At 42.6% G+C, this 20501-nt stretch overlaps 1 protein-coding gene across 6 annotated transcripts in view; it reads right to left on the bottom strand.

Moving 5' to 3' along the window:
- Positions 1 to 20501, bottom strand: part of spata20 (spermatogenesis associated 20) — a 551333-nt gene that overhangs the window by 353310 nt on the left and 177522 nt on the right. For 2 of the 6 annotated variants that reach the window (XM_043714383.1, XM_043714384.1), the window contains 5 exons: positions 19880 to 19987; positions 15822 to 16486; positions 13241 to 13301; positions 11808 to 11924; positions 7499 to 7603 (listed from right to left, as the gene is read on the bottom strand). In XM_043714383.1, coding sequence (XP_043570318.1) covers positions 7499 to 7603; positions 11808 to 11924; positions 13241 to 13301; positions 15822 to 16486; positions 19880 to 19987 — 1056 coding nt within the window. Of the gene's footprint in view, positions 1 to 216; positions 240 to 273; positions 497 to 575; positions 750 to 7498; positions 7604 to 11807; positions 11925 to 13240; positions 13302 to 15821; positions 16487 to 19879; positions 19988 to 20501 lie in introns of those variants that run through there. The other 4 variants (XM_043714382.1, XM_043714385.1, XM_043714386.1 and 1 more) reach the window with 4 other exon arrangements.

Here is a 20501-nt window from a genome sequence, read left to right as displayed (position 1 = left end):
ATCACCTGTCGATTATAGTATTTTAAGTGCCTTAACTTATATTATTTTTTTCATTAGCGTTAGGAAACAACACCCCAAATAGGCTTAATCCGAGAAGGGTTCCATTTTTGAATGAGGCACAAGCAAAAAAAACATTCACTAACTTTTGAAACAGAAACTGAAAAAAAGTTCTAACGTTAGAAGTCGCCAATTAATTCCAAATCATGGGACTCGTACCTTAAGAAGAATTAGCTTTAAAACGGGCAACTTAGAGTAAAACAAGCGATCAAATACCTGCTGAGCCCCTCTGCTCCAGAGCAAATGCTGCATCAAACCCACCTGTCAAGGTGAGTGTGAGTAAACAGTGGGGGGCGTTACCTAGGCGCAAGGCTCGTCGGGAGTTGTAGTCCGCTCTGCTGGTCTCCTTGGCAATGACGACCGAGAACGGAACCTGTGGAGACTACAATTCCCGGCATTCCGCGCAACAGCACTGCGGGTCGAAAAACCGAGCTCAACTGCAAAGCCTTTCGCCCACTCTTCAAAAATTTACCACGACGCCTGAGGGGACACTGACTCTCCTCTGGCGCTCACTTTACCTGTTCGATGTAGCCGCTCTCGCCAAGCCGTTTCCCGCACTAACCCAGGCCGAAGTCGCTTCCACCGCCCGGCCGAGGCACAGAGATAGACGCCTCCCGCTACCCAGGTACTGCAGCATCACCCGAATTCGCATTGTGGCGCCTGCCGCCGCGCCCCTAGCGGCTGGAGGATCATTTTCACCACGACAGCCTCAGCCATCACATGCCCCATGTTCACCATTCTGTTGGGCAGTGAGGGTCATTCAGTTACAGAAATTGCTGGGAAAACTGAGTAGGTCTGGCAGCACGTGTGGACCCCAAATGCTTTCTCTTCACAAATGCTGCCAGACCTTTTGAATTTTCCAGCAAATTCTGTTTTGGTTTTTGATTTTCAGCATCTGAGTTCTTTGGTATTTCAGTTTGCGGCCATTCATTTGCTTACTGGATTTATTAGTAACTATCTTACTTTGTGGGGAAGGGCATCATTAGAAACCACCTATTGTATAAGGCACAAAAACAGAAATTGCTGGAAAATCTCAGCAGGTCTGGCAGCATCTGTGAAGAGAAATCAGAGTTGCCATTTCTGAAGAAGGATCACTGGACCGAAACCTGACTTCTCCCCACGGTTGCTGCCAGACCTGCTGAGATTTTTCAGCAATCTCTGACTTTGTTTCAGGTTTCCAGCATCTGCAGTTCTTTCAGTTTTTTGTTGTTTAGGGCAGTTGGCTTCTGGTAGAGTGAACAGACATCTGGAAATAGCTATACAGATTAGGTTGGCTCCTCAATCTTGCTGGAGAAAGTGAGGACTGCAGATGCTGGAGATCAGAGCTGAAAATGTGTTGCTGGAAAAGCGCAGCAGGTCAGGCATCATCCAAGGAACAGGAGAATCGACGTTTCGGGCATAAGGCCTTCTTCAGGAAGAAGGATTCCTGAAGAAGGGCTTATGCCCGAAACGTCGATTCTCCTGTTCCTTGGATGCTGCCTGACCTGCTGCGCTTTTCCAGCAACACATTTTCAGCTCCTCAATCTTGCTCCACCATTCAATAAAATCATGGCTGCTCAGTTAGTGTTTGGAATTCCACATTCCCCTCGGTGACACAGCTGCTTGGTGGCACATTGACTTCAGTTCCAGAAGCTGCTTCCACAAACTGACCAACAGAGGTCCCTGCAGTGGCAGGAAGAATTGTAGGGATTGCATGCAGCTGATTCCCCTTCCTTTGCCTAACAAGAATCTATCTAGAAGCAAAGTACTGCAGTTATGCTGGAAATCTGAAACAAAAACAAAAAAGAGTGAGGAAGCTCAGAAAGACCGGCACCAATCAGAGATAGAAACACAGAGTTATGTTGGACTCAAAATATGAACTTTGTTCACACTGTTTAATTTAGTAGTTTAGTAGTATTGTTTAATTTAAATAAATGTGAGGTGTTGCATTTTGATAAGGCCGATCAGGGCAGGACTTATACACTTAATGGTTAGGGTCCTAAAGAATGTTGCCAACAAAGATACCACAGGGTGCAGGTTCATTGTAGCTTGAAGGTGGACTCACAGGTAGACAGGACAGTGAAGAAGGTCTTTGGTTTGCTTGCCTTTATCAGTCAGGCCATGGAGTATAGGAATTGGGATGTCATGTTGCTGCTGTACAAGACATTAGTTAGGCCATTTTTGGAATACTGTGTTCAATTTTGGTTTCCTTGCTATAGGAAAGATGTTATTGAACTTGTAAGGATGCAGAAAAGATTTACAAGAATATTGCTGAGTTAGGAGGGTTTGAGCTATAGGGAGAGACTGAATAGGCCAGGGCTATTTTCCTTGAAGCGTTGGAGGTTGAGGTGTGACCTTATAGAGGTTTATAAAATCATGAGGGGCATGGACAGGGCATAGCCAAGGTCTTTTTCCCAGGGTAGGAAAGTCCAGAACTAAAGGGCAGAGGTTTAAGGCAAAAGAGCAAGATTTAAAGGGACCTAAGGGGCAACTTTTTTTCACACAGACGTTGGTGCATGTATAGAACAAAATGTCAGAAGTGGTGGAGGCTGGTACAATTTCAACATTTAAAAGGCATCTGGATGGATACATGAATAGGAAGGGTTTAGAGGGATATGGGCCAAATGCTGGCAAATAGGACTAGATTAATTTAGGATATCTGGTGGCATGGACAAGTTGGACCGAAAGGTCCGTTTCCGTGCTGTATAACTCTATGGCTCTATTTGTTCATTTCATCTGCTATTTCCTTATTGTCTATTATCTCAGTCTCTAGAGGATGAACAATCACATTACTTACTCTTTTTAAATACCCGCACAAATTCTCATCAGCCATGTTTTACATGCCAAAGTACTGTTCTCTCATACACTCACTCCTTGTCATATTCGCTTATTCAAGATCAGTCCCAGATCTGATTCCTTTTACCTCTAATTGACAGGTCCTGATGGATTGCATGATCCTTTGTGGTAGATAGGGGATTTGTATTATAATGTTTTCTGTGAAAAGATTGTATTTTTGTAATACAATCTTTTCAAGAGTACAAGTCTCTGCAAACAAAAGGAATTTGTTCAAGCCTTGTACCTTTTTTGAATTATGTGGAAGCTTGGCAAGCCTGTGGTTCTCTGCTGCTTTCTCCACTGCATTGCCTTAGTCAAAAAAAATAGTAAATATGCTGATCAATCAACACCCTTTTTTCTGGTAGTGTGAATTGTGATTATTTGAAAATTGATGTTCCTGTGTTTATCCTGACAAATACAAGATAAAACGGTGCAGTGACTGACTTCAGCATTCTTTGGTCATGAAGCCATTACAACACAAGAGGATCCCATTTGGCACATCAAATTTATGCTGGAAGTTTACTGGGCATTCATAGCATGGAACAGCAATGATGTCAGCAGTGTTCCACATTAACCACATTTGAGCTATAGGGAGAGGTTGAATAATCTGGGGCTATTTTCCCTGGAGTGTTGGAGGCTGAGGGGTGACCTTATACAGGTTTATAAAATCATGAGAGGCATGGATAGGGTAAATAGCTAAGGAATTTTCCCCAGGGTAGGGGAATCCAGAACTAGAGGGAATAGCTTTAAGGTGAGAGGGCAAAGATTTAAAAGAGATCTAAGGAGCAACTTTTTCACGTAGAGGGTGGTACATATATGGAATGAACTGCCAGAGGAAGTGGTGGAGGCTAGTACAATTACAACATTTAGAGAGCATCTGGATGGGTACATGAATAGGAAGGGTTTGGAGGGACATGAACCATAAGTTGGCAAATAGAATGAGATTAATGTAGGATAAGTTGGACCGAAGGGTCTGTTTCCATGCTGTACAGCTCTATGATTCTATGATATTAAAATATTTTCACTAAGAATACTTGATGGTTAATTCCTACAAGTCGGATATGGACAGGAAAGTGCTCCAATCTACAGGCACCCTCTAGGTTAGTACTATCTATCACTTGTTAGGAAATAATGTTTCGAAGGACATTGAGCAGCTATGCAGAGCCTGGACTCAAGAATTGGGGATGGAAATCTCATCAGAGATGTGGAAGAATATCTGGGAAAATGTTAGCAAGATCTCGATTTGCAATAGGATCCAGGCTATTCAACTGAAGGTAATCACAGGGCTCAACCTGGCACAAGGACGGCTGTAATTCAAGACAGGAGTGTCTCTAATGTGCCCCAAGTGTAAAATAGATGTTGGCACTCTTACTCATTGCTTGTGGTCATGCCACAAGCTTCGCAGATATTAGGATGCCATAGCGAGTGTTTTGGAAGAGGTTTTGGGAACTGAGGTTAAATTGGATCTGGTGTTCCTCCTTTTGGGTCTTCCAAATCCTCCCTCTTTGGATGTGAATGGGAAGAAATTGTTTAATATTCTTTCATTCTGTGCAAGGAAGAACATTCTAATGAGCTGGGTGTTGGGAGAATCCCCCAGGGTGTTCGAGCTGGTGTAGGTTAGTGATGGAACACATCCCCCTGGACTTCTTCACGTGTCGGGTGCATCAGAAAACGGAATTGTTTTACAGAACAAGGCAGCCCTTTTTGAATTATATTGATGCAGCCTTGTCAGCTACACTTACCAGAGCCTGTATGTAGCTGTGAGGGTTGTGTCTGGCAGTCCAGGGGTCCTGACAGGGAGGAAGAATCCTGAACAAATATAGGTCTGCTTACGATTGCTCCCAGTGGTGGGGAGCGTCGGTGAGATTGCGCTGAGTGTAGTAAACTAATTGAATATAATTTAAGTTACCTTGTATAACTTGGTTTAATTTAATTTTGTTTGTTTATTTATGTTTCTTCTTCATTTTCCTTCGTTATTTATTGAACTGTAGTTTTTGTAGAGGTTTTTTGCTTTTTTTCCGTGTTTCGGTAATTTGTGGAGTAAAGTAGTACTTTGTTTCCTATTATTGTTATTATGTTATGAAGTTGTTACACTATTTTGTACTGGTTTGTAATTTTGTAAAAACCTTAATTTTTTGCTATGCTAAATTGCCCATAGTGTCCAGGGATGTAAACGCTAGGTGTATTACCCATCAGAGATGCAGGGTTACAGGCATAGGATCTGGGTGGGATGTTCTGGCCTGCTTCCACACTGAAGGATTCTATGATTGAATGATGCTATATGCAGCTTCATGTACAATGATTACAGGGCTTGAGGAGGATATTTGGCCCATCTTATCTGTGTCAAACTCCTTGTAAGAGGAATTCACCTGCCCCACTCCACACTGTCAATATCCTTAAGCTGTGGCCAGTGATAGTTCACCCTCAACACTTCACATAAAACAAACAGCCCAGTCAGTTTTAACAAGGTTGTTTGATGGGTAAAAATTTGTCAGGACACCAATCAGAATTCTCCTGCTCTTTTTCAAAGCGATGCCATGGAATATTTTACATCCACCAAGGTGGACCAATAGGGTCTTGACTTTACTTCTCATCAGAAAGACACTTTGTCTGCCGATGTGACTTTTAACCATAGTGGAGACAAAACTGAGGGTAAAATCCACACAACATTGTCCTTCATTTTATTAAGAGGTTTATTGCATTGTGGCAAATTTGTGATGCAGGTATTGCAGTAACCAAATACCAGAATAGAAAAAAAATATACATTTGAATTGAGAAATACAGTGAACTCAAAAAAGCATGCTGACAGCATTATCTAGTCAAAATGTCAAATATGCAGCAAGTGTCAACATACACAAGTTACATGAATGAAACATGATGCATTGAAGTTGGTCAGAGATGGAGGGGTTTCAGATAACTGATGCTCCTTAAAACCCACCTCTGGCTAGGCGACATCCTCAGTGCTTGGGAGCCTCCTGCGAAGCGCTTCTTTGATGTTTCCTCCGGTGTTTATAGTGGTCTGTCCCTGCCGCTTCCGGTTGTCAGTTTCAGCTGTCCGCTGTAGTGGTTGGTATATTGGGTCCAGGTCGATGTGTTTGTTGATGGAGTTTGTGGATGAATGCCACGAAACGATACGACCAGCTATCCTTAGTAGCCACACACACAGACAACAAACAACATGAATTCGACTGGGACAACACTACTATCATAGGGCAAGCCAGACAGAGAACAGCCATGGAATTCCTAGAGGCATGGCATTCATCCACAAACTCCATCAACAAACACATCGACCTGGACCCAATATACCAACCACTACAGCGGACAGCTGAAACTGACAACCGGAAGCGGCAGGGACAGACCACTATAAACACCGGAGGAAACATCAAAGAAGCGCTTCGCAGGAGGCTCCCAAGCACTGAGGATGTCGCCTAGCCAGGGGACGAAACGTTTGCACAAAAACTTCCAGCTCGGCGAACAGAACCACAACAACGAGCACCCAAGCTACAAATCTTCGCACAAACTTTGAACACCCACCTCTCTTTGAATAAGTGGAGCCTAATGAATCAGTGGTATCTTAGTAAAGAGATATAATTCTAGCCTGCTACAGATCTTTCAATACACAGCAGTATTCCTATAACTGTGTCAAATCTTTCAGTATTAAACAAAATCTTGCTTCCTGAGAAACAACTTTTACATTCAACTCTTTCTTCTCTGCTCGGGTTTTCTTTTTAAGTTACAAAAAGCAATAATAAAAACAAATATCAGTGAAAGAAAACTTCAGTGGTTTCCTCCCAGCTTTCTCTTCAAGCATCCCCTCCTATAGTTCTAACCTCCGATGCTAACACTCAGTAGCTATTAAATGATCTTCACCCAATAAGGTTGAGCCAAATTATATCCCCTGCAGTAAGTGATATAGGACCATTGTTTTTAGAAAATCCTGCAGCACACAAGGTATACTGACAACATGGTCACTGTCCTACACCTCCCTGCATCTCTACCTTGCTATCCTTCTTTTAGATGCTCCTTAAAACCTCTCTCTCTTTAACCAAACCTTTATTCATCTGAGATGACATTACTCTCTGTGCCTCAGCATCCTGTATTTTGTTTTAAAACACTCATGAAACTTTTTTAGGAAGTTTTATTACGTCAAAGACATGATGTAAACCTGTCATTGTTTAGATAGGAAAGAGACAACATGTGTAACAGGAGAATGGGGACAATCATGCAAACCCATGACAATGTTTAGCCCCAAGTATGACAAGTCTTGCAGAATTACTACTACTGCAGTTAAAACAAACAAATATATTTTGGACTTTTTCTCTTATTTTCAAAGCAACTGAAGGCAACCAATTCCATATCAGAAATGGCTTTTTCCTGGTACCAACTGAATTTTGAATATAAATATTTCAGCTGGGATAAGGGGAGAGGGACTCTGGAATTTCTTTCTGACATTCAAGCTTTGTACAGAGGGGTTAAAATATTGTTTGGAAGTTCCGTTAGACGTAATCATTGATTGCTATCTCAGCAACAATCTTGTTACTCAGTTAGATTGGATGACCAAGTAGTCCACACACTATGAGGAGGACAAAAAGCTTCAGACAATCATTGATAACTAAAGCTTACTAACCGGAAGGTTAGTGTCCTGGATATCCCTGAGAGCATGCGCAATGTACTACTGGCTGTCCAAAGCTCCAATAGCATCAGGGGTAGACATCCACCGGCAGTTTGAATTCTTTAAAAGTGTAGAAAGAAATATCCCCATTATCCACCACAGCAAACACAACAGGAACTTCACCACTCTGAAATGCTAACTTCTTCATAACACGCAGGTCTGGCACTGGCCCATCAAAGCTGCAGATACATCAGGTCAAAACAGAAAACATTAGTCAGAAAAGAAATAAAGACTTGCATTCAAACAGTATCTTTCAGAACCTCAAGGCATTACAAATTGATTCACAGCCGATTAATTACCTTTGAACCGCATTCATTTTTTTCTGTTAATTTCACCCGATCGGACAAGCAAGGCATTGAGTTAATGTCTCATTCAAAACTCTGACAATGCAGCACTGCCTCACTACTGCACTATACGCTCGCTCCTTGATATACAGATTCACATACTTGTGAAATCAGCTCCAGACCTGATCTTTTTTCCCTAATTGTGTGGGTCTTCGCAGTAGATAGGGGATTTCTATTATCACACTTGTGTTATCCTTGTAAGATCTGTGCCCCTATCCTCCCCTATAACAATGATTTGTTATAGCGCCTGTGTGTTCAGGTCTCTGGAGTGAGAGTTGAATCTACAACTCTTTGACTCAATAGCAAGTGTAATACCAATTGAGTTAGAAACATCTAACGTTAGAAACTAGGAACCTTAATGCTGAAAAAGGCCGTCAAACTTTGTGGAATCTGTAGCAAAAATGTCCAATGGTAATATTGTTTTAAAAGTAAGAAAAATCAGTGCTTTAGGCCAAAGAAACAGCTCATGTTTTGGAACCCATACATTTAGCTTTAATATCAAGTTGCAGCAGGTGGTATTATAGAGAAAGATCAAGGTAACAAAGGAGTCACATAGCTCCTGAAGTAGGACATCACCAACACAGTTACGATGGTCATATGTCCTCCTTTAGTGCTGTCATTTATTTGACTGCTTGAAGTTGGCATTTTAATTCTGGATTAAATAGGGAAAAGAAATGCATTATCTATTCTTAACTGGAGTTAAGCCAGAATCGGGCTCTCCATTACCAAGCAGCTCTGAAAGGCACTGACCAGAAATGTTAACTCTTTCTCTCCCCATTGGTAGTACCAGACATGCTAAGTATTTGCATCATTTACACTTCCATTTTCAGTGGCAAACATCATTTCAGAAGCTAATGCCCTGCTTTTTGCAGGGGGCAGACATCGTCTTTGGTCTATAGGTCAACCAGAAGCTAGAATCTTGGTTTTAGATAGAGGCATCGCTCAGGTACAGGAAGCTGGGATCAAGGGAATCACTGGAGGTTTATACGGGATACAGAAGTTTACTGAAGAAGGAAATCAGGAGGGTGAAAAGGGGGCAGAAGTTGGCCTTGGCTGAGAAGATTAGGGTGAATCCAAAGAGGTCTTTTAAGTATATTAAAGGAAAAAGAATAACTAGAGACAGAATAGGACCCCTCAAGGACCATAGTGGACATGTATGTGTAGAACAGCGGGAGATGGGCGAGGTCCTCAAATTAGCAGTGATATTTTTGGGATAGTCCCATATCACAGTAGATGTTGGATGTATTAAAATGTATGAAGCTAGATAAGTCTTCTGGTCCTGACCAGATATATCCAAGAACACTGTGAAAGACTAGAGAAGAAATTGACAGAAATATCTGGCTAATATTTTTCCAACATTGTTAGCCATGAGTGAGATCCCAGAAGAAGGGTAGAGAATGTTGTGCCCTTATTCAAGAAGGGCTGCAAAGAAAAACATGGGAACTACAGACCAGTAAGCTTAACATCTGTGGTAGGTAAGGTACTTGAAAAGATTCTGAGAGATAAGATATAAATGCATTTGGAAAAACAGGGTTTGATTAGGAGTAGTCAACATGGCTTTGTGCATGGGAGATTACGCCTCACTAATTTGTTAGAGCTCTTTGAAGAAACGACCAGGAAGGCTGAGGAGGGCAGGGCGGTAGATGTGGTCGATATGGATTTCAGTAAGGCCTTTGATAAGGTTCCACATGGTGAGTACCCTGGAAAGTTAGATTGCATGGAATCAAGGGGGAACTGGCAAATTGGATACACAATTGGCTTGATAGTAGAAAGTAATAGTGGAAGGATGCATGTCAGATTGGAGGCCTATGACTAGTGATGTGACTCAGGGGTCAGTGCTGGGACCATTGATTTTGTTGTTTATATCAGTGATTTGGAAGAGAATGTACAATGTATGATTAGTAAGGTTGCTGATGACACTTAAATAGGGGTATTGTGGACAGCGAGGAAGGTTATCAAAAATTGCAACAAGACCTTGATCAGCTGGAGAAGTGGCCAAGAAATGAATAAGTGTGAGGTCTTCCATTTTGGAAAGTCAAATCAAGGTGGGTGAATGGTAGGGCCCTAAGGAGTGAAACACAGGGATCTTGGAGTTCAGCTGCACATATCTCCAAAAGTTACAGGTAGAAATGGCAGTGAAGAAGGCTTTTGGCACACTAGCCTTCATCAATCAGGGAAGTGAGTATAGAAGGTGGGGAATTATGTTGCAGTCGTACAGTGGTGAGGCGCACTTGAAGTAGTGTGTTCAGTTTTGGTCACCTAGCTATGGGAAGGATGTTATTAAACTGGAAAAGGTGCAGAAGAAATTTCCAAGGATGTTGCCAGGATAAAGGGCTTATGCCCAAAACATCGATTCGCCTGCTCCTCAAGTGCTGCCTGACCTGCTGTGCTTTTCCAGCACAACACTCTCAACTCTGATCTCCAGCATCTGCAGTCCTCACTTTCTCCCCAAAGCGTCTGAGTTACAGGGAGAGTTTGGACAAGATAGGACTTACCTCTTTAGAGTGTAGGAGACTGAGGGAGAATCTCATAGAAGTGTATAAGATCATGAGAGACATGGATAGGGTGAATGTACTCAGTTTTTTTCCCAGGGTTGGGGAATTGAGGACTTGAAGGCATCAGTTTAAGGTTAGAAAAGAAAAGATAAGAGGGAATCTGAAGGACAACTTTTTCTACACAGAGGATGGTACACATATGAAATGAGTGCCAGCAGGAGTGGTTGAGGCAGATATATTAACATCATTTAAAAGGCATTTGGACAAATACATTGATAGGAAAGGTTTAGAAGGATATGGGTCAAGTGCAGGGAAATGGGGCTAGCATGGATGGACATTTTGGTCAGTGTGGACCAGTTTAGGCCGAAGGGCCATTCTCCATGCTGTAGGGCTCTAGGACTCTATGAATTAAGCTCCTGGTTATTTCATACTGAGAAGTACATTTCATCACCAATGTAGATTTGGCTGTAGAATTTTACAGAAAAACAAATTACGTTCTAAATGGTTAAATGATAAAGAGGGATTTGTGCCATTTGTAACATTACTGACAAGGACAGTATTACTGCCTGCAACTTTGGTGGGCAGGTCTTAAGCAGCAAACGCATTGCCATAAAGGTTTCCTTATACATCAAATGAAGAAGACACCAAATTGTCCTTGGTTCACAGAGTGTATGGGAGTGGAGGGGAGAAGCATTATTTAACCATGTATGACCTTATATAATTGTCTTTATCCAATTATAGGTCACAAAAGGAAAATCAGATCACCATGCTAATGACACATTCACTACCAGCAACTGGCCTCCTAACTTTCATGTTCATCAGGCAGCTTATTGCACAAAATAAACACTGAAAAGAAACTTTAATTTTAAAATTGAGTCATAGAATCATACAGCACAGAAACTGAACCTTCAATCCAACTTGTCCGTGTTGACCAGACATCCCAAATTGACCTTGTCCCATTTGCCAGCATTTGGCCCATATCCTTTCAACCCTTCCTATTTATAAAACCATCCAGATGCCTTTTAAATGTATTGGAGGAATCTCAAAAAAAGGGAATATTACAGAAAAAGGGGACTCTCGTTTAATACTGAGATGCAAAGGAACTTCTTCTCCCAGAGCAAAGTGAATGCCTAGAATTCTCCATCCCAGGGTGTTGTGGAACCGAGATCATAGAAAGCATTTAAAAGAGGAGATAGATGGATCTTTTGAAACACTGGGGAAGTTGAGAGCTATGGTAAATTAGCACAAAAGAGGAGTTGAGGCCTGGACCAGGTCAGCCATGATCTTGTTAAACAGTAAAGCAGACTTTATGATCCAAATGGCCCAAATTGTGTTAGAATTGCACCGTTTAGTGCAGAACAAACATGTCTAAAACACTATGCTTCAGAGGTGTAATCAACAATTCAACTCTGTATTGTACTTTACCTGCAAACACACATCCTTGAAAAGGGTTTCCCAGGTTGGGTTTTACGGAATTCCGCCACAGTATCAGCCTGGTACACATCGAAGACTATCTTTATTTTCTCAGAGGGTTCCTGCAGCCTAAACAGCACCATTGGGGAAAAAGTTAAGATAACAAACTCACCAATGTAAAGAGATGAAATTACATTTACAAAGCAATTTTCACTTTGTGGGAATGGGAAAGGAATTTAGCAGAAAACATGTTTGAGGAACAATGGCAGAGGTGTAAAAATATAGGGCTTCACTGACAGCAAAGGTATATTCCAGTCAGAGACAAACACAAAGCAGGAAAGTTGAGGATTATATTAAATTGAAAGAAAAAAATCATAGTATGTGGCAAAGATTAATAGTAAATCAGAGGATTAGAAAAGTTTTAAAAAACAGCAAAAGATAACCAAACAAGGGGAGAAAATACACTACAAGCAGGTAATATAAAAATAGACAGTACAATATTAGCAATTTGAGAGAAGATTTGTAGCTCAGGTTGATGATAAGTCTGTAAGTTAGCTCGCTGAGCTGGAAGCTTTGTTTTCAGATACTTCGTCACCATACTATTTTAACATCATCAGTGAGAGTCTATCACTAGAAAGAAAGAACCTGGAAATCTAACGGGGCTAAAGGCCAATAAGTCCCCTGGACCTGATGGAATACATCTTAGGATTTTAAAGGAAGTAGTTACAGAGATAGTGGATATACAGGCGATAATCTTCTAAGAATCCTTAGACTCTGGAAAAGTCCCAGAGAATTGGAAAATCGTTAATGTAATACCCTTAATCAAAGGGTATTTTGGTCTCCAAAGTTGAGGATGGGCATTCTGGGTATTGAGGGAATGCAGCATAGGTTCACGAGGTCAATTCCCAGAATGGCAGGACTATCGTATGTTGAAAGATTGGAGCAACTGGGCTTGTATATACTTGAGTTTAGAAGGATGAGAGAGGATCTGATTGAGACATATAAGATTATGAAAGGATTGGACAGTCTGGAGCAGGAAGCATGTTTCCGCTGATGGGTGAGCCCAGAACCAGAGAACACAGTTTAAAAATAAGGGGTAGGCCATTTAGAACAGAGTTGAGGAAAGTGATGTGGATATATGGAATGCTCTGCCCCAGAAGGCAGTGGAGGCCAAGTCTCTGGATACTTTCAAGAAAGAGATGGATAGAGCTCTTAAATATAGTGCAATCAAGGGTTTTGGGGATAAGGCAAGAACAGGATACTGATTGTGGATGATCAGCCATGATCATAATGAACGGTGGTGCTGGCTCGAAGGGCCGAATGGTCTACTCCTGCACTATTGTCTATAGAAGATTCATTACTGCAATGGGCACAGAGTTAAGAGTCAAATAGTGCATAATTGTCAGAACAGAAGTGATCCCAGATATTGCTGTGTAAGAACGTACCAAGGAGTTTGATCCAAGAGTTGTGTAGACTGCATGATGCAGATGTGCTGTTGTAGTTCTCCTTTGAGAGGGGAAGAAAGTAATAGATTATTACAAGGAGAAAATCAATTTGTATATTATTGTGACTTGCATTATTTGGCAGCTTGCAAAGTGCTTCACAGCCAATGGAGTAATGAGGTGGAGTTGCTGCGTGATGCCAGCTTACACACAAGGTCCTACAAATAGGGATAACAGAATAGCCTAGGAATCTACTTTCACAAACATCAGTTGAGGGATGAACATTGGCCAAGCCACCAGACAGAACATTCCTGTTCTTCTTCAGAATAATGCCATGGGATTTTTAATGCCACCTAAAGGCACGGACAAGAATTCAATTTAATTCTCTCTCATCTGACAGGATCTCCTCCAGTACATCCTATTCTCAGTATTGCACTCCAGGACCTGTCTGGATGTTGTGCCCTAAACTGAGGAATGGAATTCAACCCACTGACTTCTGCCTCAGTATTAAGAGTGCTATCAAGGCACTGCAGCAAATACTGAATGTGCTAAATTCCTTGGGTACTGGCAACCCTCTGGCGCCTTGACTTTGATTTGTCTATCATTTTAAATTTTATTAAAATAACTTCCACCCATAGAGTCATACAGCATGGAAACAGACCAGTCCACATAGCCCTATTTACCTGTGTTGGCCCATATTCCTCTAAACCTTGCCTATTCATATACCTATCCAAATGTCTTTTAAATGTTAAAACTGTATCTGCATTCACCAGTTCATTCCACATACCAGCCACACACTGTAAAAAAAGTTGCCCATCATGTCTTAAATCTTTTTTCTCCCCTTCACCTTAAAAATATACTCCGAGTTTTGAACTCCTCCCACCATCCCACCACCTCTCCACCCCCGGGAAAAAAGCCTCGTCATTGACCTTATCTTTGCCCCTCTATGAGATCACCCCTCACCTTCTATGCTCCAGTGAAAAAAGTCCAAGCCTTTCCAGTCTATTTTTATATCTCAAACCTTCCATTCCCAGCAACATGTCGGTAAATCTTTTCTGAATCCTCTCCAATTTAATATCTTTCCTATAGCAGGGTGACCAAAACTGCACATGCCCAGTCAAGACTGTAGCCTTCCCAGTCGCTGTATCTGAATGTACAATAAGTGGGTGTGGAAGAGTGGCCTGGATTGTAATTTGATAGCGCCACAGTTTTCGACTGTAATTTCACAAACTAGGGAACAATCCCAGCACTCTCTCCATCTAACATTAATACCCTACTCAGCTGTGAACAACAATCACTCCTTATTGCACATTTTTTTGATAAAGGCATTCTTTTATGGACTATGATGTCTCTGTGACTGGCATTAATTTGGGTTATACAGGCGGTCAAAGAATGTTCTGGAAATTGAGCGGTGATATCTTTGAAGTCTCAAATGTCAGTTTCAGTAGCGTATGGCTGCAAGCAGTTTATAAATGTCTTACACATCTCAAAAATTTGCAAATGTTCCTTTCCAGTGAAATTGTAATTTTTTCCAATGTGTCTGAGAAATCAAAACCCAAGTGGGGTGTTTCCAAAATGCATGAATGATAAAAGCCATTTAAATCCACTGCTACCTCGTCTTTCCAAAATACTTATTATCCAATTATATTTATTGCACACGATGTACAGAGTTGACATCTGGTCTAATATCGCATCTTTAAAAGCAATTTTGACAAAGTATACTCTTTCAGAAGGTTGTGGGTTTTAATACTGAAGCAGAGGTCTGAATGCAACCAGTTTGGCTGAGTGGTTACTTTACAATAAATCAGTGCACCCATTAATATAACTTCACAACAGGGAGTCTCGTGATAGTTCATCTCTGTGTTTGCTGCTCAATTAACAGTAGCAGACAGCACAAGGACTCAAGAGGCCCATTTCACTATGAGAGATGGCCACCATTGAGGTAGAAAGCGAATGGATGGACATGTTAAAAAGGAGGCACTCTCAAAAGGTCATAGAGAATTGTATAACAAAGATGGCCTGAGGTGTTAAGACCATTAGTGTGGAAGGAAAGCCCAGAATTATGCTATGATTATTTCAAATTGTTCTCTGTACCACTATGAGGCAATCTAAACATTACTAAAACGAGGTGAAAAGCAGATAAACTTAATATATATCAAGTTTTTGTGCCACTTCAAAGCTCCTTAAATTGGAGATCAGAGACCATTAATACAGCACAGAGACTCTGCTACAGCATACCTGCTCCCATTCAAGAACAGGAATGCTTTCCAAAATAATTTAGTGAATCCTCAATAATTTAACAACCTATCAGTTGGAGGAGAATAGTGATGATGTAGCATTTGACAAACAGTGAGAGATAGGTTCATGTCAGCTCTGAAGACAGGGGTTGCAGGATCTCTGTCAGTAGTTGTTCTGATTGCGTGTTGGGATACCAACAAAAAGCTAAAACAGGCTCAGCAGCTGTTAATACAGTTTCTCTGAATTGTAAGCCAACATTACAGCACACATGCCCTCTCCCACCCCTCCAAACTCCAAGGTCTGCAGGCACATTCCTGCTGCGTTACCCAGATGTCCTTCAGCCTACCTGCTGAGCTGACCTGGCCTGGTTTGAGAAGCGGCTGCACTTTGTCCTTCCACAGGTGGGCAGGTAACTTTTTATTTCTGGCACGCTTCCACTTGAGCAGCTCCTTGTACTCCTTCCAGTTGGTGCACTGCCTCACCCGCTTGTCCTTATTGATGTCTGTTTTATACCTGCTTTCTTTCTTCATCCTCTCCTTCTCTCTCTGGGACAGGTTCTCGCGCTTCAGGTTTATTTTCTGCTGCCAGGCAGCTTCATCGGAGGCACGGCCCGGTATGTTCGGTGGCAGGAGGGTGGGGTCGAGTGCCATTAGCTTGGTCTGAGGGCAGTCGCGTCCAACATTGGGGAACTTTATCCTGCTGAAATCCCACCTGGGTTTCCTAATAACCGAACTTCCCCTTGGACTCCCTTGGGAAGATGCAACCGAGCTCCCTGACACACATTGAGAACAGGCCTTCTGTTCTGGCTGAGCTTGCTGCCTAGTGATACCCAAGGACTTGTCGTCACTCTCTTCCAATCTGTCTGCTTTGGTTTGTGGTCGCGATTCCAGGGCCACTTTAGCAATGTCCTGTTCCAGCACCTTGCAAGTGGCATCCTGCTGACTGGGTTCACCCGGCTGCTGTCCTTCTGTCTCGGTCTGTGCCAGTTGGTCACAGTGGCTTTTCTTGGACCTGAAACAGTTTAAAGGAAGTGGCTGGATTAGTATAATATTGATGCAAAAGAGAAATACACCCTACATACAACAAACAAACGTGCAATGGGCTATACTCTGCACTCAACAAAACAGATCTCAAATACTTGTCTAGTGGCGAGAGAACAGTCTTCCTAATGTCCAGGGTGGTATCTATGACAGCACATGTATACAGATGGAAGATGAGGAGTGGTTTTGGTAGTTTTTCTCCAACTCTTTCTGAGCTGTGTATGGAATGACCTAGAGTGCATATTCCTAGGACAGGAGTGTGAATATCTGGCATCGATGTGGACTTCACCAGTTTCCTCATTTCCCCTTCCCCCACCTCACCCCAGTCCCAAACTTCCAGCTCAGAACTGTCCCCATGACTTCTCCTACCTACCCATCTTCCTTTCCACCTATCCACTCCACCCTCCTTTCTCACCTATCACCTTCATCCCCACCCCCATTCACCCATTGTACTCTATGCTACTTTCTCCCCACCCCCACCCTCCTCTCATTTATCTCTCCACCCTGCAGGCACTCTGCCTCTATCCTGATGAAGGGCTTTTGCCTGAAGCGTCAATTTTCCCGCTCCTCAGATGCAGCCTGAACTGCTGTGCTTTTCCAGCACCACTCTAATCCAGAATCTGTGAATATTTGGACAAGAAAGGTGAGATCGAGTCCTTGTAAGGCACAGTTCCCAGAGACTGGCAAGACCAGCAGTTATGTAGCACTGAGCAGACTCTGGAATTTGACAATGATAGGGTGTGGGTACTTGAAGGGAAGATCATTCAGATCTGTAGAATTCTATTTTCTTCTGTAGATTCTAAAGCTTGGAAACAGGACCATTGGCACCTTATGAATACACGCAAAAAAGATGAATTAGCTTTATACAAAAGGCAAAACTCACTGTATTGGCAAGGACACAATCAGATTAGTTCAGAGTTTTAAGCTTTAGAATTGTTGTTTCAAACCTTACTGAACTAACTTAGACACCTGAGAGCATTCAGGATAGTTAAGAGAAGTACATTGTGTGCTACTCTTTTAGCAAACGCTATTTTGGGTAATTTATGATGCATGGGAACCAAAGTCTTCTGTCCTGCAGTGAGACATCATACTCAAAATGACAAAACTAATAGAAGTAGTGGCGGCACTGCTGCCTCACAGCACCAGGGTCCCAGGCTCGATTCCAACCTGAGGCGACTGTCTGTGTAGAGTTTGCACATTCTCCCTGTGTCTGCGTGACTTTCCTCCGGGTGTTCTGGTTTCCTCCCACAGTCCAAAGATGTGCAGGTCAGGTGAATTGGCCATGCTAAATTGCAGATAGTGTTAGGTGAATCAGTCAGAGGGAAATGGGTCTGGGTGGGCCACTCTTCGGAGAGTCGGTGTGGACTTGTTGGGTCGAAGGGCCTGTTTCTACACTGTAGGGAATCTAATCTAATCTAATCTAAAAAAGAAGGATGTTGTAAAACTTGAAAGAGTTCAGAAAAGATTTGCAAAAATGTTGTCAAGGTTGGAGGGTTTAAGCTATAGGGGGAGGTTAAATAGGCTGGGACTTTTTCCCTGGACTGTCACAAGCTGAGGGGGGAACCTTATAGAGGTTTATAAACTAAGGGGTATAAATAGGGTGAATAGCCAAGGCCTGTTTCCCAGGGTGGGGAAATCCAAAACTGGAGAGCATAGGCTTAAGATGAGAGAGAAACATTTAAAAGGACCTGAGGGGTAACGTTTTCACACAGAGGATGGTGCATGTATGGAATGAGTTGGCAGAGGAAGTGGTGGAGGCGGCTACAATTACATTTAAAGGCATCTGAATGGGTATATAAATATGAATATCGGCTCAGTGCTGTCAAATGGGACTGGGTGAGATTTGGATGTTTGATCGGCATGGACAAATTGGACTGAAGGGTCTCCTCCATTTGGCTCTAGGAAGTTGCTGATCAATGGAACTCTGGTCTCTATGGAACTTATTTAATAAGAACACTTGAAATTGAGAGCAATTTGTGGCCACCTTGCAGGACCACAAACCCATGTGAAACAATAAAAGTAAAATAGCCACAGCAAACATGAGAATATCAGAGCACCTGGGCGTCATTTGTTTATTTTTTTAAAAGTAAGATTTCAATGACACACACCAATCTTCCATACTGAAAGAGGCCTGGCCTAGAGCCCAAGGTGACTCAACTGTGTGCTAAGAGAAGGAGGAAGGGAGTGTCTCTGTCAGTACAAAAGATGAAAGATTCCAAATGCAGACTGGAAAACAGGACGTGTTCGGGTGATGGCAAATTGTTGCGGCGGAGGTGGGGGGGTTGGGGGGATAGAATGAGAATTTGATTTTGATCAATGTAACTATGGTCAGGCTGCTTTGGGTATAGAACATAGAACATAGAAAAATACAGCGCAGTACAGGCCCTTTGGCCCTCGATGTTGCGCCGTTCCAAGCCCACCTAACCTACACTAGCCCACTATCCTCCATATGTATTTGGGTAGTTGAGTTTCCTTTCCCTCCTATCCTGATATTGACCATTTGTTATGAACTGGTCCTAGTGTTGGCTCCTTGCTGGGGCAATCACCCTAGTTCCCATGTTTTCAGACTGAGCGAAAGATAGTGTGGGCAAGATTATCATTGAAGCTGGTCACAGCCGCATAAGCATATTTGGGTCAGAGGGCTGGCTAGACATCAGGCAGGAAGAGAGCCCTGGTTTTTTTTTCAATCCTAGGTCAAGAGTGTAGTGGTCAGTTATAGACTCCCCATTGCAGTGGTTAGGAAAATATGTTGCATGTCTATGTACTGTAACTGATGCCAGGCAAATGTGACTCACCGCAACAAAGTTACTCCCATTGACAATAAACAGGACCAGGCAGTCAGGATTCCAGCACAACAATGACTTTAAATGGCCAGATTAGGAGAATGCTCTCGTTAACACACAAAAGTCATTTCAGGGATTTTTATTTTAGAAAGCTGATGGAGATTAGCGTCAGCACCCAAGTTAAAAGCTAGCAAACAGGAAGAATTCACACAAGCAAAGTGACCCTCATCCTCTGTCACGTCTTACTTCCACTCCACTCCCACGCTTCTGGTAATTCTTGCCATACAGCAGGAATGCTCTTTGTGATTCAGGATTAAAGAGCACTGTTCTGGCACAGCAGCAAGCTTCACTTTGCAGCCATACCAATGCCTGGCCTTGACACTGGGTGACCAAACAAGAACAAAGCTTGCCCTGCCTGGCATTGACCTCCAGCCCACAAAATGCAAGTCCAGAATGAGCATCTGGCTGCCTTCCATTCTGGATCTTGTGAAACTGTCCATACTCTGACCCATGTGAACAAGTGGCTGAGGGGCCTGTTTATCCACCCAAGCTCCCCCGCCGCGCCTTGTCCCAGTTTGTACCTGGTGCCCTGTTGGCTGTGACTCCGCTTCCTCTTGCGATGGTGCTTTTCCAGATCACCGTGAGAAGAGTCCAGATGCAATTTCCGCTCATAGGAACTGAAAACAGTACTTTAAAAAAAAAACTTGCATTTATACAGCATCCCTCACAAACCACTTGCCAGCCAATGAAGATATTTTAAAAGCATAATGAATGTTGTAATTTAGCAAACGTGGCAGCTAATTTGCACCCATCTGGATTCCATCACCGCCAATGTCGTAATGACCAGATCATGTGTTCTAGGAGGTTGGCTGAGAGATAAACTCTTGGGAATAGCTCCCCAGTAAATAGTGTTATGGAGTGTTTTTTTACGTTCACCTCAGATGGTAGTGAGAGGGCCTTGATTCAGCAGTTGATCTGAGAAACACCAGCTTGGATTGTGCTGACAATCCAGTGTACTGGATTGTCAGCACAGAATATGTGCTCCGCTCTCTGGGTGAGGTAAGTGGCTTGTGTCGTTCCCATCGGAAGCTCTGACCAGCAGCACAGCAGAATTTGACTGCCATCCTAATTGTAAACTGTGCGCAGTTTCTGATCAGCATTCAGTAATGTAAACGCAGGTGTCCTTCAGGGAAGGAAACCTGT

The sequence above is a fragment of the Chiloscyllium plagiosum genome, chromosome 24, assembly GCF_004010195.1.
Source record: "Chiloscyllium plagiosum isolate BGI_BamShark_2017 chromosome 24, ASM401019v2, whole genome shotgun sequence".
NCBI lineage: Eukaryota > Metazoa > Chordata > Chondrichthyes > Orectolobiformes > Hemiscylliidae > Chiloscyllium > Chiloscyllium plagiosum.
This window is presented reverse-complemented; position numbering and strand designations above follow the sequence as displayed.